Source organism: Oncorhynchus kisutch, linkage group LG8, assembly GCF_002021735.2.
Source record: "Oncorhynchus kisutch isolate 150728-3 linkage group LG8, Okis_V2, whole genome shotgun sequence".
Lineage (NCBI taxonomy): Eukaryota > Metazoa > Chordata > Actinopteri > Salmoniformes > Salmonidae > Oncorhynchus > Oncorhynchus kisutch.
In genome coordinates this window covers 67,306,736-67,331,518 of record NC_034181.2, presented here as the reverse complement: position 1 = coordinate 67,331,518, position 24,783 = coordinate 67,306,736, and the positions used below count along the sequence as shown (strand labels likewise).

The 24,783-nt window shown below is 45.3% G+C and overlaps 1 protein-coding gene across 13 annotated transcripts in view; it reads left to right on the top strand.

Annotated features, from left to right (window-relative positions):
• The window catches only part of LOC109895378 (transcription factor 12), a 94,617-nt gene that overhangs the window by 53,467 nt on the left and 16,367 nt on the right, over positions 1 to 24,783 (top strand). For 8 of the 13 annotated variants that reach the window (XM_031830942.1, XM_031830943.1, XM_031830941.1 and 5 more), the window contains 7 exons: positions 3,376 to 3,440; positions 8,261 to 8,396; positions 8,927 to 8,979; positions 22,230 to 22,329; positions 23,047 to 23,186; positions 23,763 to 23,907; positions 24,029 to 24,099. In XM_031830942.1, the coding sequence (XP_031686802.1) occupies positions 3,376 to 3,440; positions 8,261 to 8,396; positions 8,927 to 8,979; positions 22,230 to 22,329; positions 23,047 to 23,186; positions 23,763 to 23,907; positions 24,029 to 24,099 (710 nt within the window). Of the gene's footprint in view, positions 1 to 3,375; positions 3,441 to 8,260; positions 8,397 to 8,926; positions 8,980 to 10,693; positions 10,814 to 17,695; positions 17,924 to 22,229; positions 22,330 to 23,046; positions 23,187 to 23,762; positions 23,908 to 24,028; positions 24,100 to 24,783 lie in introns of those variants that run through there. The other 5 variants (XM_031830951.1, XM_020489025.2, XM_031830952.1 and 2 more) reach the window with 4 other exon arrangements.

Here is a 24,783-nt window from a genome sequence, read left to right as displayed (position 1 = left end):
CTACCTTTCACTTTTCTGTTAGGCGTCTTTTGTTAAAGTATTGTAGAAAACTTCCTTGGGTTTTCCTTGAGCCAAGTTTCCTTCAACCAAGTTTCTAAATGGCTGAGTTAGCAGTCTCAGCGGTAGCAGCAGCAGTGCCCTCTACAATCAAAGCACAGTGATCCTGCCCTGGCTCTCTGCCTCCCCTCATCCACTGGCATGTGAGAGTCTCTCTCCCAGGTCTTGTACTGTGTCCTCGACCCACACATCACACTCCACATGCGCTCTGCTCTTAAGTGTGATGATTTGGCTCCATTAATCATCCCAGTCAGAGCGTTTCTATAATGTATGATGTGTCCTATTACGGAGGGGAAGTGCCTGCTGGTGGCTTCCAGGGGGACAGGCAGGGGGAGACAGAGGGGAGTGCTGGGCCAGGCAGGTTATTGATCACAGAGCCCCTCTAGCCTGTCACTCCTCTAGCAGTGCTAAGGAGAGATGGAGGATGTGATTAGCTAAAAACGGGGTTAGAGGAGCATCCGCATCAGGCAGGCATCAAGGCAGGTGAGCCGAGCCCAGAACCTTGTTAATCAGTGACCTCTACACCAGATCCTGAAGTACATCTCTAGCCACGCTCCCACTTGGCCCTTCCCCTCGCCACTGCATCCTTCTCCTCTGAGTGGGTGGGCGATGGGGGTGGGCAGTGGCCTCACAGCTGCGCTAGCTGGCACCGGTTCCTCAAACATCAGCGTCGCAGCCAGCAGCCTGCTTGGCACAAACACTTGCCAGTAACACTTAAACAAATTGCAATTGCAATAGCTGGGCTGTCTTACATTGTTGATTTTTGACATTCTAAGAGACTTTTTCTCCCCCATATTCCTTTTTGGAGGCTTTCATCATGTAGATGACTGTATGTTATGAGCGAGCCCACATTGTTTTCTAATCTTTGTGTGTGTTGAGCACCTATGAATCCGCCTGTTCTTTTTTTTCAAACTGGAACATTGCTGAAAGGTTTCTACATTATCCACTGAAAGGTTTCTACATTATCCACTGAAAGGTTTCTACATTATCCACTGAAAGGTTTCTACATTATCCACTGAAAGGTTTCTACATTATCCACTGAACGGTTTCTACATCATCCACTGAAAGGTTTCTACATTATCCACCGAAAGGTTTCTACATTATCCACTGAAAGGTTTCTACATTATCCACTGAAAGGTTTCTACATTATCCACTGAAAGGTTTCTACATCATCCACTGAAAGGTTGCTACATTATCCACCGAAAGGTTTCTACATTATCCACTGAAAGGTTACTACGTTATCCACTGAACGGTTTCTACATTATCCACTGAAAGGTTTCTACATTATCCACTGAACGGTTTCTACATCATCCACTGAAAGGTTTCTACATTATCCACCGAAACGTTTCTACATTATCCACTGAAAGGTTTCTACATTATCCACTGAAAGGTTTCTACATCATCCACTGAAAGGTTGCTACATTATCCACCGAACGGTTTCTACATTATCCACTGAAAGGTTTCTACATTATCCACTGAAAGGTTTCTACATTATCCACTGAAAGGTTTCTACATTATCCACTGAAAGGTTTCGACATTGTCCACTGAAAGCATTTATTGCCTATGAGAATGTACAACCTCACCCCCAAAATATATTTTGTCTCATTATATTTGAAACAGTTCAAAAAATGTAATATAATATTTAGCATTTGAATAGAGATTCGTAGATGTGTTTTGGGGTTTTCTTTTTGATGTACAGAATATAGTATTTTGGCATGTCCTCCCCCCTAAAAATAAAACACATGCTGGTGGTTTCTATACAGTGTAGTAGCACACATCTTATACACCTCATATATATACACCTCAAAATAAATGTATCTATATCTCAGTATTGTTATTATCCTCTGTATCTACACATGTAGCGGTGGTAAACACAGTGTTGTGCTGGTAAGTGCAGTGACATGAGAATGAGAACATCTCTTTGTTTACCAATGCTGTGTGATCATGTGTGGCGGCACGCTAAACAGTTAAATGCCTGTTTACCGTTGGGTTCCTCAGGGATGTTTTCCCCTCGGTTTGGGCTGAACTGTAGCGTTGTTGACTGTGCTCAGGTCCCTGGGCATGTTACAACGCTTGGCTTGGCCGGGTCGTGCTCCAGAGGTTCAGGGGAGCTGCCTGCCTGGCCGCTAGCTAGCTACCTCTCTCCCTGGTTGGTTGGTTGGTAGGTAGGTAGGTAGGTCCAGACCTGGAGAGAGAGTTTTCCTGAGCATGACTTCCTGCTTTGCTGGGGTTAACACTCAGCCATCAATTATTCACGGTGGATAGAGAGTGTGTGACAAAACACATGCTGGGGATGAATATTTCACTGTGGGCACGAGCATCTCCTCACAGGGGAGAGACAGGGGGACTAAGTGATACTGATGGAGACCAAACCACGCCGAGGCTGAGGTGCAGCTCAGGAAATGTAAAAAAACAAAACAGGTATAACCTTTTTAGTCAGCCAAGACAGATGTTCTGTCCCTCTGCGGTGACTCGGGGTATGTAGTTAGCCCACAACTAAATGCTCCTTCCTTTGTGAGAGAGCTAAATCCGAAATGTTATATCATATCAAATGAGTTGTGTTGCTACTGAAAGGGAAGCAGCGTTGTCAGTTAAACCACCTTACCTGATTTCGGCAGCTTCCTCTCAAGCTCTCTGGAGACTGTGTGCAGATGCAGTACGACTGTGCCCCGCAGCAATACTCAGAGATGTGAATCCTCCAACATGTGCCTCTGTTCACCTGGGCATGCCAGTATGATGTTCTGTTCAGTCAGAGCGTTACAGAATCTCCTGGCTAGGCAAGTTTTAAACTCACTAGAAAATCTACCTTTTCCCCAGAGTAAACCCAGTGTTGTTCCAGGGCTGCGTCTGGTGCTTGCAATGTTTGAAAGTCTGACAAAAATAATGTACGATGTTGTTAAAGTTGTTTATCATTTCCTTGTAGGAACCTCTTGTTTTTTCCGCCGGGGTAAAAGTGCTGAGTTTAGTATACTGTGAGGAGCGTGATTCATGTGCGTTGTGCGTCGTGTGTTTTATTTGTTTTCCTGACGGCTGCCGGGAAGCATCTCTCTCAGGAGGAGTGCTGCACACCAAAAGTGGAGCAACTCTGTCTAGGATCTCTTCTAGCTTAAGAAATACGTATTCTACATAACATTTTGTACAGATCTGCATTATGATATGTGGTTTATGTGGCCTAATATGTGACCTGTACAAGTGTGAAAGTGAATTAGGATATTACCTTGTTATTTCAAGACACAATGAATAAGAAACATGATTTCTAGACCATAATGTGGTGTCAATGGTTTTTGTCTAAAAATAGTTTTCTCTGTGCCTCCACAGGTAAATCAGCAGAGAGGGCTCAATTTCCAGCCTATGGGAGAGAGCCTGGCGTGTCTGGCTGCCAGGTAAGTTTGATATCCGTTATTTACTGCTAAAAAGTAATAAAATGTATGCACTCACTACTGTAAGTCGCTCTGGATAAGAACATCTGCTAAATGACTATAATGTAAATATAGTGGTGAACTCTGCTGGTTAACTTCTCTTTGTTTGGGCATTCTCAATACATTGTTAAAACTAATTGGCGTGTCCATCTCATCAGATAAAATGCCTTTGTTGGTAGTATAATTAGAGTGAAAAGGAATGTTTGCACCGGAGATGGTTTATAATGCAAACAAGAAAGCTCACGAGAATATTCTGAGGTGTGGAGGCTTAGAGATAATGAGTGAGTGATTACAGTGGAGCTGCCTGGGCTGAGGAGTTTCTCCGTGCCCTGTGTAGTCTAGCAGGGTCTAGCAGGGGCAGCCCAAAACCACAGAGAAACACCACTTTCAACACCTCCATTAAGCCAGGGTCAGTGAGCACAGCCAAGCTCAGCCCAGATCCCCTCTCACAGCCACACAGATGTTCAACACAAAGGCCTGATTGTGTGCACAAGCCACAGCTCTCTCTCTCTCTTTCTCTCTCTCTCTCTCTCCCTCTCTCTCTCTCTCTCTCGGTCTGATGTCAGTGGGAGAGCTCTCATATTCTCTCTCTCCTCTTTCTCTCCCTCGTTCATTCTTCTCTCTGTTCTCCTCTTTCGCTCTCACTCACTGTTTTTCAGTCTCTTCCCACTCTATCTCGAGTATCTCTGTATTTCTTTTCCCTCTGCCCTGGCTGTGAGACCAGTAAGAGAAGTTCCACAGAAAATGGCTTCCGTCAAGGTCTGCTCCACCCTCCACTGTTCCCAGTACTCAGCATTTATATTCCACATTATGGTCAATGATATTGGGATTAGGGGTTTGTGAGTCTGGACTTTAAGATTAGGTTTAGGGCTACGTCTGAAAGATGTCTTTAAAAGATTAAGCCCACCTCTTTGGGCTTAACCCAAAGATCAAGGGAGCCTCTGACCTCATTGACTCACCACTCATTTAACCCCAAGCTAATCATGTGCCAGAGTAGTACCCTTCACCTCTCTATTCCCTCACTGTACACACTGTACACATTACTACTAACAACTATGTGGTCATACAGAGGTCTGTGCTTCCAGTCAGACAGAGTGAAAATATAGCTGATGTGAGTTGAAAGCTCGTTTACTCATTCATAAAAGAGCTTTTGGAGATGGAATGCCAGTTCAGACATTTTGTGTGGGAACTGGGGAATTGATGCAGGCCTGCAGCTGCTGAGATCTGAGGCTGGCAGAGATTCAGTTTGTCTGGTCCCAGAAAAAAAAACAGGAAGACCAAAAAAGTAATTTCATTCTTTAGAGAATGTAGGAAGAATGCTGGCTGGAAAAGACGTTATTAATATTGTGTAACCCTTCTAGTGATTATCGACAGGGCTCCACCGCTGAATCTTGCCCAGCCGAATCACACATGAGCAAAGCATCTCAGGTGCAAAGATTATCAGGCATTATTTATCTTTTAATGAGCAGCCTGAATGTTCACAACCCCCATATCCTGGAGATTTCATAATCCATCCACACTAACCTAATAAAAGGTAACATTGTATTCTCTTCTCGGAGGACCAAGACTGGAAATTCGAAACACACAAACAATCTATCAAGAGGTTGGTTTTTGGAGACTCCCGTAATAGCGCCAGATATCTGCCAAACAGACCGTCAGTTGTGGGCTTGTCGTCAAGTCTAAGCAAATTGCCTCGCTCAGCATCGGATTATTGCATCATTTGAACGTGATGAAGAACTCCCCATGTCTTATTGGGTTAGATATTCAGAGTGTTGTAGCCAGCTGTGGCCCCTTATTCCACTGTTCCTTTTTTACACCGAACATGTCGGTCTCACCATAATCAACCCGTGTTCTAAACCTTCTGGCTTCATCTTTTCGGACAGTTGTTATCTGCACACCAGTAAAAGAAAAAAGAGCCCAATGTATCCACATGGTAAGGTGTTATTCAGCTTTCATCATAATAGCAGGAAATCAGATTTAATTGAAGGCCTTCAGCATATCATCCCCCTCTCTCACTCCCTGAGTGTGCGGGCATACTGTTCTGTGTGTGCCCATGTTGAGTTGGGCCTATGTCCCCAGTGGGATGAGGTAATGAACAGGGCTGGGGTGTGGGGGGAGAACGGGGGAGAGAGAGTGGGAGGAAGGGGGTGGAGAGGGGTTGGGAGAAAGAGGGAGAGAGGGGTTGGCGGGTAGCTGTGTTGCCGTGGCGCCAGCAGCGCTGTGTTCAGCAGGTAGCTCCTGTGTGCCTCCTGCGAGACGGATTACCCTGATTAAAGTGACAGGATGCAGTTGACAGACGACTCCCATTATCGCCTCAAATCTGCGTGACATTTCACTGTGGAAGATGATCATTGAGATGTGAAGAGGCTTGGGCAGAAAGCCCTGTGATTCAGGAAATTCTTGACATAATAAAGCCTTGTGTCGGGTATTGGGCTTTAGCAACATGATTGACTGCAACGTTTGATGCAAGTGTGTTATTGGAGTACTAGGGGAGGACATTTTCTCCTTCTCCTTAGACAGTCACACATTGACTACAGAACAAGCCTTGGCTGTTAAACTCAATTTCACTCAATTCTCTGTCTGTTTTCTTCTTCGTCTCAATTGTCTCTCTTTTTTTCTCTCCAGAAAATCAAAGATTATGGGTTTAGTTTCATGAAAGCATAACAACATTTTCTGTCATCTTTAAATAGGATTCTGATGATTTGAAGATCTATGTAATCAACAACCAATAAACCCGGGCCTTGCTTGAGTTTCCTATGCTTTACTATGTGTACTGTAGATTACATGGTAATTGGTATTTAATTTGACCTCTTGTGGATCTCGTATGGTTTTTGTTCCATGCAGTAGTTTCTATAAAAGAAACACCAGCTAATATTTCTGGGAGGATTCAATATCATTGAACAAAGGCAGCAGAAGTGAGTCTGGTCTGGTCTGTTGTGTCATGTCAATGTCAATGCATTAGCCTCTGTGACAGGTTGTCAGTTTGCAGAGCCTGCTTCTCCCCTCATTTCTACTGTTGTAAAGCAGTGGCAGACTTGATTTTCACAGGACTTGATGGCCTTCATTCCAATCTGTTAAAATCAGAATCTATAGAGTTTTTAGAATACCACCTCATTTTGATGTTGTTATGAGGGGTTTTGATTTTAGGATTTTGGGGGATATTTTGTATTTATCGTAGGTGAAATACCCAGGGAATCCAGATAATAATAATGATGATGAACATTTTTGGGGCCATTGACCAAGGTCAAAGCCATCCCTCTGACCTATGTTAGTTTAACACCATTGGTTTCCATGTCAATCCCCAGCCCTCTCAGTCTACTGTAGTGTTTCCTGGAAGCACACGAGGGCTCCAGTCTCCAGAGCAGCTCTCTCCTCTGAGGTATCCTCACTCACCTCCACCGTCCCTCCTTCTCCACTTACGGTCCGCAGCAAATCAGACGAATTGGTCCAGGCCGTTAATTGGCCTGTTTGCTAGGGGCACAGTGCTCACTGGAGTGGAGTGGATACTGGCGGAGCCTGGAGGCTGCTGGAACCTTCCAGAGGATGCCTCAGCTCAGTCACATGACACAGTAAACAGGAGAGGAGGGTGCTGAGGACTCCAGCCCACTAATCTGGGCCTGTCAGATCAGAGGCAGGTTTTGGGACAGCTCTGTGTCATCTTGGCTCTCCTCCACTAATTGGATACGTGTGCCTGAGATCAGACACAGGTCCAGCAGGCTGGTGGCCTGGTGACTCCCAGGTCTCTGGGACAGACATTTTGTCCAGTTAAGCCAGTGTGGTCTTCGGGGGAGCCCACAGATCCTGGGATCAGACAGATGGTTTAATGAGCCTTGAGCTGCCCTCCTCTCACCCCCCACCCCTGCGCCTCCTCTCACCCCCCTGCACCTCCCTGTGCCCCCTCCATTCAAAGAGCTGCTCCTGCAAGTCAGGGCATGTCCCTGGTTGTGTCTGAAGATGCCCTCAGGCCGTGATCGCTGCTGATCAATACCGTTCCACTGCAGGCTGGAGGAGAGGGAAATCACTAGGTCAGACTGATTGGATGGATTTCTCCTTGGAGTTCAGTGGAGCTGCTAACGGTGGAGCACACAGGAGTACACAAATGACTGTGTGTATAAAAAAATAGTAACTGAAATTTGTATCTTGTGATTAGATTTCTTATGCTGATGCTCCATAACACAGCACCATTTACCAGCATTATAGAACAGTAAAAACAAATCTGAATGTTTTCATACGAACATTATACCTTTTGTCAGCTCCACAGGAAGCATTCATTAACACATATCTATGACATTTTGAATAAGAACTATTTTACTGCTAAGTGGACATGCATTAATTGAGGTGCTCTTTACCGTTAAAGAGAAATGTATTTTGTCTGAGGTCAGGTTGTTAGTGAATTATGGTAGCATAACACACAGTGGCCCCTTATTCCCACTGGAGCACATCTCTATAAAGCTGTTCAAGGGATTGATTCATGGTATTTAATAGATCATTAGGGGAATGGCTGATTCATGGCCAAGTGTCTCTGATAATATTTGACAGTGCATGAGATCACCCCCTGATTGAATGAGTACCCCCTCTCTCATCTCTCTCTCTCACACACACACACACACACACACACACACACACACACACACACACACACACACACACACACACACACACACACACACACACACACACACACACACACACACACACACACACACACACACACACACACACACACACTAGTTACACATCTGCTGTTCTCCACTTATCTGTTGTTTCTCTGTTGTCTCCTCCAGGCCAATCTGCGGCCGGACATTGGTTTGGTGAGTCCTGGGCCTGTGACCACATCGGGGAAAACGGCCCCTCCCTTCTACCCTCCCTTCACAGGGGCCAACCCCAGAAGACGCCCCCTACCGGAACCTACTCCCATTGGTCAGTGCCAATTAACCCATACCTATAGAGATACAGAGCAGGGCAAGTTATCCAGTCCCTGAAAATGGCATTTTAGTCTAGTATAGTGTTTAGAGCAGTATGTGCTGACACAATTCTAAACCTCAGGCTGACCAAACGATGTAGCAAAGACAAAGCCAGAGCACTTGTTTTACTGGATGTGACATTTGTAAGACACCATTGATCTGTTTTCACTGACTCCGTGAACAAGCCTGCAGGAGTCCCTGTGTTTTCAATGGATTAATGACTTTTGCTTAGCCATTATACACCTATTTTAACGCTAATAATGATTATCCTGGTGATTTCAATAAAAATCTTCTTTATACCAACACGCACAACTTGTGACAAATTCTTTTTGATTTGACTTGATTGTGTGCAAGAAAAGAATGCTAGGCCAGGGAAGGCATCCTCGTCGTTCCCTACTTTATGCCAGTGTGTGAATAAGCTGTTGTGTTGTTTACATCCCACAAAGGCCCTTTCTATTGCCTCAATCCTGTTTTATCTTTCCACAGATCCTCTACAAACAAAGAAAGTTCGCAAGGTCCCTCCTGGTCTGCCTTCATCTGTGAGTGGAAGATCATTTCATCTGCCTGCCATGCCTCTCATATATAAATAGATCTCTCAGTGAGCTTAACCAAACACACACAAACAAACACACACACACACACACACACAAAGAGAGCTGTTGACAAAGAGAGCTGTTTTACTTGCTTTCCTTGACTCTTCAAAGACGTCCTCTGCAGTGGCACCGTTGGTACCTGGTTGATGTGTAAGGGAGCCCGTAGCCCTGCATTGCTGTTTTTGTGTGTGTGTGTGTGTGTGTACTAGAGAGTGTGTGTACATTGGGGTGATTGATTTTGGGGTCTGTCCTGTCACAGCGTGGTCTCCTCAGCTCCTCTCCTGGGACGCGGGGCTATGCGGGGCGCGGGGAGCAGAGCTGTCAGAGTGGATCCCAGGCGCTGCTCTTTTGATGTTTAATTAGTCATTATGTAGCCAAACAGGAGGACAGACAGAGATTAATAGTGCAGAATCAGAGACATTTCCATGGGTAATAATCCCGGTGGAGCAGAAGACATTAGAATGCAGAGGAAGTGTGGAGCTCAGCTTGCCTCCGCCTGGGCCGGGCCTCATTAATATGCATAAATCACTAAGTCAGATGTTCATTGTGAAAATCCTGGTGGATTTTCAAAGCGGGCGATTAAGCCTTAACTTCCCAGCCACTGGTACCGGCCGACACTTAAAAAAAAAAAAAGCAACTGGTTTTAGCAGAGATCCCTCTTTACTTTTGTGCTGAAGGCTTCTTCCCCAGAGAACAAGAAGGGGGCTTTGATGAGGGTGGCTCAGAGACTGGATTTGCTTTTGGGAGTTGTGATAATCGCGAGCTCCACCGCTGTTACTCTGAAATCAAATATGGAACAAGACACAGGACATAAAAGAGAGAGATGTGTTTTGTCTCTGAATTTGTGTTTGAACACTAGTTTGTCAAGAAAGCAGCGGAGTGGGAAATGCACACTGCCTCTCCCCTCCTGAAGTAGGTGAAGGGGATATGGGGGGGGTGCCAGGAGACAGGGAGGGAGGCAGAGAAAGATTGGTTGCCTTGCGGGGTACATCTCTTTGTTGTGTAAATGGACGCAGGGCTTTTATTTGTCTCTGCTTAACACATGGGCGCAGGTGCACTATGTGACTCATAACAGTAGAATCAAAGCAGTACAATCCTGAGTGGAATAAGTAGAGGAGCTAATGCAGCTTCTTCTTCTTCTGTCACTCTGTGTGGAGAAGACGAGGCCTGGATGTTGGAGGAGTTAGTCTCTGATCCCAAGACAGAGCCAAGACTTTAACAGGGAAAAGGGGGCTGTTTTTCTCTTATTTCCTCTGGTTGCAGGGAAAGGTAAAGAGAGAGAGCCTGTGGTATGGGTGGTGTGTGGGGATGGAGGTTGAGTAGGCGGTGATGGAGGGCTGGTCTGGAGGCTTTTAGAAGGTGTTGTATGGGCCTGGTGGGAGGCGAGGGCGAGGAGATGGAGGGGATATGAGCTGCCATAGCTTGTCCTGCAACTGGTTATAGGTGTTTAGAGGTTATATACTGGCTGGTAGGAGGTGTGTGTGTGTGTGTGTGTGTGTGTGTGTGTGTGTGTGTGTGTGTGTGTGTGTGTGTGTGTGTGTGTGTGTGTGTGTGTGTGTGTGTGTGTTTGTGTGTGTGTGTGTGTGTGTGTGTGTGTGTGTGTGTGTGTGTGTGTGTGTGTGTGTGTGTGCGTGTGCGTGTGTGTACAGGGGCTATCTGCAGGGACCTGCAGGCTGGTGTGGGCGGCAGACAGCGGTGGTGGAGTTTAGGAGTGTCGAGGGCACAGGCGCACCTGGAGCAGAGCAGGGTTGCCGGGGGCAGCTGTGCTGTGACATGCCGGGTGAGGAGCCTGCAGTGTACCTGTAATGCAGAAATGCAGCTGGATGCAGATGCTGCTGAAAGGCTTTTGCTTGTGTAAGCACCCAGGCTTCACCAGAGGCCTGAAGAGCTGCTTGATAAACAAAATGAACACAATGCTTCATATCATTATGTCCCCTACTGGGAATTCTCTTTTATTTATTTATTTATTTCAAACTATTTTTACTTTTTTCATCCTCACCTAAAAATGGTTGAGGAGTTTAGATTTGAAGAGCGGTGTGTTTTTAATGAGCGGCTGATGAGTGTATATGTAAGATTTATATTGCAATCATAATATTTATGGGAGCACATCCTCTGTGCATTTAGGTTGTTCCCCTGCAGTATATACCAGGATGTGGAGGCCATCAGGGAGAGCCAGCCAGCTGCTGATTGCAAACATTCACATGTTTATACCCCAATCTCATCTCATATACACACTTTTTCCTTAACCCACTTTTGCAGTTCATTTGACGTACATACTCCTTTTAGGGGACAGGAGCTACTGTACAGATGTAGGATCTTAATTTGATTACTCTTTTGTGAATTTTCCTGCAGAGCAGGAAATGCAAACTTATCGTGTTTAAAGACATGTTTAAAAAGTCTGAAGTTTGTAATTCCCAACGAAAAATGTATCAACCCCTACAAAACGGTTCCATACATTTTTATCCACATAATAATTCACATTTCCTCTTGCTGCAGGATTATTATTGTATTATTCTGGCTCAAAGGAAGATCCTACATATGTAGGTGTGTCACCAACTTTGTCAGCCTGATAAGCACCATTTCCCTCTGAACAGTATGTGTACATAGTAAAATACAAATAAAGTGAGTAATGTGGCACAGACATGATGTAGTCCAGGGATCATAAACTAGACTCAGCCGTTGGTCAGGGGGACGGACCCAGCCTAAAACCCCAAACACCAAGCAATGCAGATGTAGAAATCTTTTCCTAGGAAGGAACCTAGAGAGGAACCAGGCTCTGAGGGGTGGACAGTCCTCTTCTGGCCCAAGCAGATATAACATTTGACTAAATCATCCTCATTTCAAAGCATGTTGTATATTGGGGAACCCTGATATAGTGTATATGTGCGCTGGAGTCCACTTGTCCCAATTCAAACACATTATTTATTGCTTCTGATATTTATAGTAAATGTAGATTATGAATCGAGTACAATGCACACAAACACAAGGTCCTTGCAGATGATCAGAGGTTGACTGTATCAGTCTTAAGTCTTGTAAGGCTTACTTCATGATACAGTGGGCTGACTGTGGTCATAGCTAGATGTATCACTTTGTAAACTGAGCATCGCTCTGAGTGAAGACATAACGGGCTATCATTGGATGGACAGCATTCTGCGGAGCAGGGTTGCTGACGGGCAGCTGTACGGGCACCTGCGTTAAGGGTCCGTCTGACAGGAGGACAGAGGAGAGAGACGCGCCGCGGCGGCAGCTCTGTGGCTCGTGGGGAAAAGCTGTATCTTGTAGGATATTCATGTGTAGCTGGGAGGCCATTGCTGGTGTGTGTGTAAATAGCCAGGCTTTTTTTACGCGCCCTTGTCACTGGCACAACGGCTTGATGTGACACTTCCTCCTTGGCTGTGGTGATGCTAGTCTGGAGGAGGGAAAGAAAGAAAGTGGCGGGAGAGGGAGGAGGTGGGGGAGAGAATCAACTCCCTTCAGGGACTTTTGCTAGCGAGAACCCTGGCTGTGAATGACAAAAAAGATTGTAATTTGCTTTTGACAGATCACTCAGACACCCTTGTTTCTGAGAGACTTTCACTTAGCAGGGAAACAGGGACTAGAAGAAAGGAAGTCTGCTCTGCTCCGGGCTCTGAGACTAAGACCCAGGATTTTGCCTCACAGTGGTCGGGTGAATGACACACAGAGGTTATCTCCTTTGTGTGTGTGTGTTTGTGTGTGTATGTGTGTGTGTTTAGCTGAACTCAGAGAGACTACAGCTCCCTTTCATCGATGCAGCTACATGTATTTTGACTAGACAGCCATCTGCAGGCGGAGCAGGATGGTGCAGGAAGCAGAGCTCATTTTGGGTTCTCTTTGAACCAGGGCAGGTCAGGACCTGGCAGAGGGCAGCTCTTGTGAGTAGACGTGCCTTTGGATGAAACGCGTCAGCAAAGCCTTCTGCAAATACAGCCAAACAATCATTGTTTGATGTGGCCCTTTCATGTAGGCACAGTTGTATCGTCTCAAGTGATCTGGATATCCTTGTTGTCTGGCTGTTTCACAGCATCAGATGACTTACCAGACAACATTTGTCATGTCCTGTACCTCGACATTCTTGTATCACTTTTTTTTTATTAAGCATTTATTTGAATTTCTCTCTTTTTTAATTCAAGAAGGATTTTAAGAGTATGGTCATTGTGACATAGCTGACAAGACTTTCTATGGTCATGGAATGTGGGTTGACATGGTTCATTTCATTTTCTAAAATCAATTCTAGAATATTTATAGTACTAAACAGAACAGGACTGTCTTTCTGTCTACCTCTGCCTCCTGGCAACAGACCAGCTCCCGTCTATCTCTGGGTTGGCATGATGCCCATTATCTCAACACCCTGCCCGTCCTATCAGGTCAGCAGAGTCAGACCACCAGGGGGCAGTGTGCCAGGCTCTGCCGCTCTGCTCTGACCCCGGTCTGAAGACCCTATGGAGATGAGCTCATCAGATGGCTGATTAGATAGATGCCCCTCGTTTGACTGGGATGATCCTGAACAGAGATCCTCACCCCCCCCCTCCCCTTGCCTTGGTGTGTTTATCCGTCTTTGGGTTGCTCAGATTTACCAATGACATGAGAGGTGGAGATAAAGGAGAAGGCCAACAACTCCAGAGGTCCCGGCTGCTTTCATCTAAAGGAGAGAAACAGAGTTTAAAAAAACATGAAGCAGAAATGAATGCACACATTAAAGTCATTACTCACATTTCGGCCTGTAGTAAATTATTTATGTAGGGCCTGGCTGCGTGAGTGCACCACATTAATGCAGGCCTTGGTTTTAGACTGCTTCCTGGCAGGCTTGGCACGGTGCTCTGTCAACAATCACTAATGATTAGGTTAATAGAGTGTGTTAGTTGGAGGTCGTTTAACTCTAAACCACACCAGAGTGGCCAGTGGGGTATATTACAAAGCAGGATCAATGAGTTAGTCAGGTAACTTGTCTTTTTATTTTTTAATTTTTTAAAGATAAGCTTGAAATGAGTATGGTCTAATTGACTCAACAACCAGAAACACATATCTAAGTTTAGCCTTCTTAATGAACCAGAAAATCAATAGTTATTCCTAGTTGTTTATCAAAGTTAGCTGGCTAACTCATTGATCCTGCTTTGTAGTATACCCTCTGGTCTAAGGGAGTGTCAACAGGTGAAACTCACGTTATAGGCTGTATCTGCAGACCCAGTTGTAGGTCAGTTACCCCCCTAACGCAGTGGAGGGTTTCATCAGAGTGTGGAAGTCAGAGCCATGTCAGGGCGCTTTGTTTGGATTGGTCCTTCTTGGGTGCCTGGTTGTGCATTGGACCAGTGAAAGACTAGAGGACACTGGCAAGAACACTGACCTACTGTACTAGGCTGAACTGGATAGAGAGGCTCAGTCTTAATGTCGTGGCTCAGAGATAGCCTCCTTCCATCCAGCAGCTTTATTCATGCGTATTGGATCGCTGTGTTTGTGTAGTACACATTGCCGTTGTCGTGACACCCTTTATATTAATACAATTCATTGGTTCCAGAGTCGTGTTTGATGACTGAGAACAAACAAAGAGACAAGGAAGGAATTCGATGTGATGTCGCTATGGCGCTAGAGCAGTGTCCTATCACTAAATAACTTTATGAACAGTTGTTTGGGGGACGGAGGTTGGATGTCCGGGAGGATTTGGATGACAAAGGGCAGAGTTGATGAAAGGGAGTTGGGTGGAGTGTTATTTTGTGGTTCGTAGGGAATGTGGCTCAGATCATATTTGGATGGGAGAGAGAGAGGGTCTGTGTTCCAGTCTATGTTGAATGAACTCACAGAAGTGTAGGGGTGTACTGAAAAAGATCACATGAGGCATGTCTGTGGACTGGAGATCCATGTTAACTCTGGGGAGAGCAGGGTGTCTGTCTGCCTGTCTCTCTGTGTCTGTCTCTCTGTGTGTCTGTGTTTGTCTCTGTATGTCGGTCTGTCTCTCTGTGTACGTGTGTGTGTGTGTGTGTGTGTGTGTGTGTGTGTGTGTGTGTGTGTGTGTGTGTGTGTGTGTGTGTGTGTGTGTGTGTGTGTACGTGTGTGTACGTGTGTGTACGTGTGTGTACGTGTGTGTGTGTGTGTGTGTGTATCTCCTATGTCAGCTCAATCAGTCAGCCAGGCCAGGAGTGGCTCAGCCAGGATTACCTATAGCTACATGTACGTATGTCTGGCGGAAGCAGCACTAGAGGAAGTGTATGTTGACTCAGTCACACAGAATGAGTGCTTTATAAATAACCCTAAAGCACCTTTCTGCTTCATACACACATGCAAAGTGTTAGGGAAATATGGTCAGGGGGGAGTTGGAAGAGGAGGAAACGTGTCTGTCGTTAGAGATTCAGCAGTTAGAGATACTCTAACATCTCAAACTGAAGCAGAGCCAGTAGCACTGCACTGTATGCCTGCTCTGGAACAGCCTACAGATGACAAAATGCCTGTTCTGTGCTGATTTATGCAGTTGTAAATCATTAGAGTTCATGTGTAATATATGCGTAATTAAGTCAAGGCAACGCTTTGTGTTATGAACGTCTTGTGGGGTTTTGGGCAGATTAAGAACCCCCCTCACCACCCCCGCTCCCCCCGAATAAAAAAACAGTGCTTCTTACAGGAAACAATCCCCCCATCCAGTCTTATGACATCATGGCTAAATCCATGCGTGAGATGGAGGTGACCTCAGTGGGTGGATTTGCGGTGGATATTTTTTAACACCCAAACAATTCCCAGGGAAAAAAGCAAGGCCAGTGGCTCAAATGTGATTAGAGGGGGGAGTTGTGTGGACAGGTGCATAGCTGGGTGGCTGCCAGTGAGGTACCACTTGGCCCACTTTGACACAGATGCAGACTGGTCCTGTTTCTTGGTGGCTGATGGGTCAGGGGCCGGGCCCGGGCCCAGGTTCAATGTTGATGAAGTGATAGAGGGTGGTGGTCCTGGCTCTGTCTGAAGACGATTGGTGTTTAGGATGAGATCTGACATGGTTCAGTTGCTCAGGAAATGAAGTATGAAAACGTGGGCATCTTCTCGCTAATACAGCTAATATCTGTTTGTCTGTTAGACACATGTAAATGATTCCAAAGTGTCCCTGTGTCTGCAGCTACATGTTGTATGCTGTGTTTGTGAGAGGTAGTAATGTGTCTGCTTTAATCAATGTTGAGTCCATCTCTCTTTACTCATTCTCTTTGAGCTTTCATGTGTTTTTTTCTCAGCCCGGCCTTCTGTGTCTGGACCCGTTTTTGGACCCTTCGAACGCACATTTTCCTTAAAGCATCAACTTGAAACGGGTCCAGATATAAAGTGGTACCAGCATGTGGACCCCAGTGCCTTGGAAGAGTTTAAAAGAATCTCAGAGAAGAAAGAGGAATACATAATAATAGTACTGAAGGAAGAACATAATAAAGCCTCGTTTTCTTTGGGAAAGGAGTCTTTCATCTTTCTATAACAATAATGCTCTCAATGAGTGCACAGGACTGTGTTTAGTCCAGGAAGCTTCCACTGGCAGACATGAAAGGCTCCAGGGAGGCTGGATGGAGTGGGCTTTAAAGGCTCTGTACGGCACACGGGTCAGTCCTCACCTCTCGCCTCGCTCTTCCTCCTCTTCCCTTTCTCCACCTCTCCTCTTTCTCCTCCTTCAATGGAGGCCGACATGGAACAGCAGAGCGGTCTGAGAGTGACAGGCAGACAGTGAAATGAAGTGGCTGTGGCTGTTTTGGTTGTACCCCTCTGCTTCCCCCTGGCCTGTGGTGTACGTCTGAGCTTGAGGCCCCCGGGGGTTTAGGAAATGGAGCATCACAGTTCTGTTGCCTGTCTGACGTCATGGCCCGGCCCCTCTGCAGCTGTGGCGTGTGTTTAACAACTCTCTCTGTTTACAGTCACCGTCGTGACAAGGGGGTTCATTCTGACTATAGGGAAAGTGTAATTGTTTTGGAAGCACACAGTATACATTAACATTCTCACTAAGACGTTCTACAACATTACAAACGTTTCTTTCTCCTTCTCCCTGTCTGTTTTTATGACTCTGGGTATTCTGCCTAAGAAAAAGAATCCAAATTTAATTTGAGGTCTTATTTTTCCTTCCTTAATTATTTTCCTTGTTGAGAGTCCACTTTCCCATATTGGTTGTTAATTGGCATAATGTTGAGTGTGGGAACAGGTTCAGCTCCTGTCCAGATGGCTGTGTAGAAACCCTATCCCTTCATGTTACCTCACTGCTAGCGGACTAATTCAGTTATTACAAAAACAACAGATTAGCCCGCTCAGGATTAAAACCTGTGTGGGAGAGCTTGTTTATTGCAGTTATTTACTCAGTAATTTGTTTGCTTTTGAATAACATAAATTAATGATATCGTACCCAAAGCTAAATAGTTTTAGTTAAATCTCCCCTGCAGAAAATGTAAATGTTTATTTTTGGGAGTTACCATTTTTTTCTCCTCTTTCTAAATCAACTCAAGCATTTGTTTTCTGTCCCACCTCCTCGCTTTATCCCCCCTCCCTCCGGTTCACCTCCCCTCCCCCAATCTGCTTTCCTCTTTGCCTCAGCACTTATGAGGCTCAAGGGGAAGAACCATTTCAGGCCCTCCCCTTCTCTCAACCACCCCCTAACACTGCGGCGAATGGTTCAGCCCTGTTTTGCATAAGTTTCCTCTGAGTAGATCCATGTGTGAAGGGCCAGCCCAGGACTGAAAGAATTAGTCCCTTTTTAACGGGTTCGATGTATGTCTAGGGAGAAGGCTTGTGTGCTGCTGCTGCCGTGCTCTGAAACAGTACACTTGCTCCAGTCATCAGTATAATAGCCGAAGCTATCATGTATTGCGCCTACCCTGTCCCTGGAATGGGCAGCAACTCCTTAATGTATTACTACAACGGGAAATCGGTGAGTTCTGTCTGCGGGAGAAAGAGAGGGAGAGTGTGTGTGTGTGTGTGTGTGTGTGTGTGTGTGTGTGTGTGTGTGTGTGTGTGTGTGTGTGTGTGTGTGTGTGTCCACGTTTGTAATTGGCCCACGGGTATGGAGTTGCAGAATATTGGGTTGTCCGGCTGCACAGGATGTTTCTCGGCTCTAGAGTTTATCACTCCTCTCTGCTGTACTCTCTCTCTCCCTTTCTCCCTGCCCTTCTCTCTCTTTCTGTCACTCTCTCTCTCATTTTCCCTCTCTCCTCTGTGGACTGATTTTTCCGTTGCCTCAGTTACAGCTGTGTGACAGTACCATTTGTTTTTCTTTGCAGTTCAAATAGAGGACTTACTTCATTTCTTTCTCAATATGTTCCAGACATGTTATAGCCTGAATCTGTTAGATGGTTCACTTCCTTTTATTAGCTAACCATGTATGTCAAAACTTAAACTCAATTTCAGCACAGACTTCTCTATTAGAGATAAAGCAGAATATAAGCAAGGCACATCAATTGTATATAAGTAGGAACAAAACTCAATATGTGGATGTGTGTGGTTGAAAAAAGTCAAACACGTTTTTTCCTCTCACCTCTGTTCGTAGTCAGATAGACTGAAAATATAGTTTTTTTTAGCTGTGAATGTATTTTTACTGGCTGGTTGGTTCAGCACTGAGTCTGGGTTGAAATAATAACACGTGGGAGTCTGGGAATGATTAAGGAAAAGAGGCTGCCTGTTGAGGTTAGACTTTCCTGTTTGTAGATTGAGCTCTGAGCACCAGCGTTGCTGTTATTCCATCTGTTTTTAATCACATCGGCATTCTGGACTCTACAGGGAGCCTAATGTGATTCCTGGATTGCTCAGTAAAAAACTCTGAGTTCTGTGTTCCTGCAAAAACTTTATTTTTTGTGTGTATGTGGGAGAGTGTGTAGTGTGCGTGTGTGTGGATTTGTGTGCATTTGTGTTTCGGTTTACCTGCCTCTGAGCTAAATTGAGTTTCCTCAGATGCTTGCAGTAATTGTGTCACAGGTGTAAAAGTCTCACTGGCACTGCTGCTGAATAAGAGATGAGCAGAGAAAAGTCTCCTCCTGTTTCTCAGCTTCTCTCCAGAGAGCAAAAACACTGAAACACCCAGTCAGCTCCATCCAGAAAGAGAACTCCACCTTTCAGAGTCAAGGACTCACTGGACCTCATTCTCTGATTTTAGAAACCAGGAAGTTGAACATTTCTATACCATTGTGAGATTCACTTTTATGAGGTCAACATGTTCAGGCTTGTGTTTTAGCCCTCCTCATACCCTATTAGGACAATGCCCTTTGTTCCTACAGCACCACAGATCACTTGATCTTTTTATATTATGTATTACCAGGAATGTCTTACAGGCCGGCAGAGGGAGAAAATTGGGAAAGTGTGGGCAGCACGGGTCAACTTTATGATCCAAAGCAGTCGATAAATAACCAACCAATACCAAGCTCTTTATCTTCTCTTCGGAGGAGGAGGAGAGATAAATCGTGTTTACTGTGAGCATCAACAAAACTCACATTTACTTGTTGGAGTTTTGAGAGTAATTATTGTTTTTATGGTAAGAGCCTTAAAGTCTTTGATTTCTGTGTTTTATTTCCGTTGTTTCCTCCAGTTCCATAGAAAATGAGTAACCCAAGCTTTAGAGAATTCAGATATTTGGGAGGATTTGGTGGGTGGAGTGTGTTTTTCTAAGGTGTGGCCTTTCCTGTCTAATATCCCTCAAGTGCACTAAGGACTGGACCAAGGAGGCATCCAGTAAATGACTGTTTTTCTTCCCAGCTCAGGAAATATGGAATAAGTGTTTACAGCACAAGATAACATCAGGTTTTGCCTCAGAGTTTAAAATTCATGTTGACAGCTTCCCACGTATATAACACCTGATATCACCTAATTGATCAGAGTGCAGTTGGTCTTTGAAAATTGTGTTTCTTGAGACCTAAATCTTGGAGTTTTTAAGCATCAACAGCTTGAGGCTTGAGATGTCTCTGTTAAAGGGTTGCCTGGTACCAGGCTGCAGCGCTCAACATGCCCCATCAGGAAGGTGGTTCTGGGGCTGTGTAGCAGGGGACCATTGTGTTGGAGCTGCGTGTGTGCCTTTTAGCCTCTATAAGTGTGTTAGATTTAGAGTTGAAAAGAAAGGCCCTCGGGCATGGTTTGGTTCCACATAGTGACGTGCAGAGACAGGATACTGTGTTGACACCAGCAGCCCATTGCTTTCAGCTGTTCTCTTTTGTGAGTTTTTACTGCGGTGATAATTTATTTTTAAGAGGTTATTTTTGCCGTCGTCATTTGGTGTATCCATATGTTGACAGTTTTAATGTTTTTTTCCATGTGCTGTTTTGATTGGTGTGGTGTTGAGATCAAAGGCGGGTGCTGCAGGCTGGTGATGTGTGGAAAGGTGTGGAGGGACTCATCAGCCCTCTCAGATCAGCCACAGAGAGACGAGAGAGTTGCAGAACGAAGCTCTGCCAAGAACCTACTGTCCCCATTCTCTCCAATCTGACAGTGAAATCTGATGCTTGTTGATATTAAGTCAAACATGAATAAGCTCAGTGTATGAACCACAAACCCTGAATTAATGATTGCTTATGGATTATAATGGCTACAGATATTCTTAAATTAAACGTGATGCGGAAAATATACAGAAACTAAACAACCAAACTCCAACAACTGTGCTGGTCCTGCTGGCCCGGGCTCTGAGTGATGTCTCTTTAATTCATGTGGTAGTAAAAGGAAACCCAGGCGGGCCCTCTCCTCCAGAGGCTAGGGGAATGAGGTCGCCCTGTGTTTGGGTGTTTTATTAATGCCTTGACTGGCTAGCCCAGTGTGAAGAGAACAATTAGCATCATCCACCGCCATATGCTACCCATTGAGGCTCAGACTGGGACAAAGCCAGGGCTCCTGTGTGAGGCTAACCTGGAATCTCCACGGGAGTCCCCACACCCTGGGTCACATGTGCGAGCCAGAGGACCCAAGAGATCCTCTCCCCTCCCTGCTAAACGACATGTACACAGGGTGCTGGAGTTACACACACAGCTAATCACATGCTCACACACACTGCTTGCTCAGCAAGACCCTGTGGCCCTGAGTGTTGGCTAAGCTGACTGACTGATATGTTGTGTGAGTGTGTATGTGCGTGTCTTTCTCTTGACGTACGTAGTAAAGTGATGACGAATGAAGTTGAGGTTGTGTCTCATAAATAAGATTATTATTCTTCAGTAGGACAGCAAAACATTTTCTCCAAGCCCACTGACACATCTTGTTGCATTAGGAAGCAACCTTTGAAGGTCTTGAAGGGCTCTGTTCACACAAACAGATGAGTATGCCATTAGGCCATTACATTTTTTTTTTATGTTGCTGGTGACTAGAGGATGGGTGGGGGGAGGGCTGGGTGGCAGGTCTGGTAGTGATTTGTGCTGCATGGTGATGGTGTTAAGGTTGAGGGACCGGCCCTCTTTGTGGCGTGGTGAGTTCACTAGCTCTCTCTCCCTCCATCTGGAGTGGATGAAGTCAGAGACCACATCACTAATGTTTGGCCTCACGACCCTTTGATCCTCCCACCCAGCCTGGCACAGCCACAGCTGCACAACAGCCCTCTGTGCCTCACCGCTCATCCCCTCCCTCGATCCCTCGCCAGCTCACAGCCAGGTAGCAAAATGAAGAAAAGCACAGGCCCCATATTTGATTTTCTGATTTGATTTCTGTTTCTTTGGCGAGCTGCAATTTGCAGTGTTTATATGAAAGTGTGTGTGCTGGTGTCATTATAGTTCCATTAAGAGCTGAGACAATCTGAAATGCAAACACCCCCTGATAATCCAGTCCTCCCTCCACGAGCCTTCCAAATGAGCCCAGCTGCCACACCACTGGCTTCTTAAACTGACACAGCTCAGTTCGTTCACTACATTCATTAAAGTAGACATGAATCTGGCTTCAACATACAAAGCTACTTTACAAATGACAGTCGTGTGAGGAATAGGGACAAATTTAGGCGAAGGTACTCGTTTGCATCTAATGATGGTTAATGAAGCCGTCCTTAATGCACTGGCTTTAGATTGTGATCAACCCACCAGGCAGGGTGGTGGGGCATTAGAATTGTTCCTCTTCAACATCATCCTAATAACTCAACCAAATCATCATCATTATGCTCCTGCCACATACAGAGAACAGTCACAAGTTACATCTTAGAGGATAATGACTTTGACAAAATGCTAGACTGCCCTATGCACCTGCTGTTGTTATTCATGTTAATAATGTCTGTTTTCTTTTGGCAGGTGTATGCCCCGTCTCCCAACACAGAAGACTTCAACAGAGATTCTCCCTCCTACTCATCTCCCAAACCCCCCAGCAGTATGTTTGCAACCACTTTCTTTGGTAAGTGATTCTGACTAAAGAGTCTAAAGAAGCCAGTGTCATCTGTTTGTGCAATCTGATGCGCTGTCTTTATCCATTTCTTCTCCTGCCTCTTGATGGACAGTGGACCCATGAGAAAATATTTCTGGACAAACATCCTAAGATCACACTCAGTTACTCTCTCTGTAGTCACTCTCTCTGATGTTGCTAAACAGTTTCAAATGTTCAGCTCGATTTAGCCATTTCTTTCTTCTGGTAGACAGTATTTCACTGAGCCTGGTCTCAGAGTCGCTGGTCTTTGAAGGGATCGGGTTGGTTTCTGTTAGCCAAGGGAGGCTTAGTGTTATCTCAGCTGTGTCCAGGACAGGGCTTGTGTTTCAGTCCTAAGACCAGACTGGGGGAGTGAACAACCCCCTTGTGTGATCCAGCGACTCAGCAGAGAGGAGGGTGACTGCCCTCTGTGGAAAGGTCTCTCTGGGCTCTCATAATCAAGCTGTGTGTTGTGGTTTGCTGTTGTGGTTTGCTTCACGGCGGTTCAGGCATATTGAATTTTATGTAAACTTGACTTTGGTTATTAAACTAAAGCCATTAAAACGTCTTTGCTCCCTTCTGGAATCAAATCCAGGATATCTCTTCAATTGGATGATCCTTTTGTTACATTAGTCGTTATACTGTAAAGAATAGGGATGAAACTCAAAACAGATCCATTTCAACTCAACTCTTGTTTGTTGTCATTAGATGGGACCCACAACTCTTCTGATCCGTGGAATTCCTCCAATGGGATCAACCAGCCTAATTATGGAGGAATGCTGGGAGGATCTTCATCTCACATGCCGCAGTCAGGAAATTACGTCAACATGCACTCACATGACCGCCAGGTAAGCAACCCAGCTAGTGATGTATGCACATACTGTAAGTGATGTCTCAATGTCTCCCCTACCTATTCTTAGACAGTCTACCTCCTCCCTGTTACGCTCTATTGCCCCATTCTCATAAAACATTTGGCTTGCATTGGTTTCAATTGAATATTTGTGGTGTGCAATATTGCCCACCCTGCCTACAGAAAAAGTCCAGCTAGGGGAAACACTGTGACTGATGCGTATTCAGCCTCCATGTCCTGTTCTGCCCCATCAGAGCACATCCCCTCCTCTCTGCTGAGCCCGTAGTGATGTTGCTGTCTGGGCAGTATCTGTGTAAGACACGGCTGACCTCCTCTATCAGTGTTTCATCTGCTCTGTCTGCCCACTGTGTCTCACTGGGACTCACAGGGAGCCTGCAGCTGCTGCCCAACCAAAGCCCCCTGTCTGTCTGGGCTCCACATTCATATAACCTCTCTTTTATCAAGTTATATTTTTTCACCACGCACAATGCTATTCTTACCACTGAACAAGTGTATGCACACACAATATTGCTTTGTCCTGATGATCACGTATTTTGTCCTCTTTCTCTTTCAGAATTACCCTCCACACTCTGTGTCGCCGACAGACATCCATGCCAGTCTTCCTCCAATGTCCAGCTTCCACCGCAGCAACGCCAGCACTTCACCATTCGTTAACCCAACTCACACCCCGCCTATCAACACCACCGACGGGGTCATGGGTACGGCGAATATTTGGTTGATCTACTTTTAAATATCAATAGGCGAGATAAATTCCTACAATGATGTTCTCTTCTTTAATCTATGCTCTGTGTTATAAATGTCCTCTCCTTGTTTCTGTAGTTGCTGCAAATCGGGGGAACGCCTCTGGAAGCCAGCAGACTGGAGATGCACTGGGCAAAGCCTTGGCTTCGGTGAGTACAGCCCACCCCTGTTCTCCTCCGGGGAAATGGGAAAGCCTCAAAAGAGATTTAGATAGAAACCATGTTACAAATCCACAGAGGTTGTTTGTTGGGAGTAAAGCCCTATTGGTTTACTTGTAAATGGAGGCACAATCCATGCAGCACTTAAAATTGCACTCTCTCCCTCTGAATGGCAGTTTGATTGAGGCGTTAGGCTTACATGAATGGTTAGGAATCCTCCGTGGATGTCCCCTCTAGGTTGCACTCTCCTCTATGGGAGAGTAGAGGACTCTCCTCCGTGGATGTCCCCTCTCTGGGTGTGAATCCTGTGTTCTTGACTACACAGTACCTTCTCCACTCACTTTAATATCAAAGATATTTTTTTATTTCTGTGTTAAACTGAGATGGTGCATTATATTAATGGCTCTCTTCAGTCTGTAAAGGAAGTGACCTCGGTGGTCACGATGGGTATTAAGTGCTATAGTGAATGCTGATTAAATAAGCCCAGAGGGATGTGTTTGCAGTTGTTTTTGTGCCTAAGCCTGGATAATTATAGACTTAATCTCTGAGTATACAAGAAGGAAATTGTAAAAAAATAAAATAATTAAAAACCTCACCAGTTTGAATAATCCAACCTTGGTATTTGTTCAATTTTTGATCATGTCTCCCTGCATGTTTGACACACAGTAACTCATA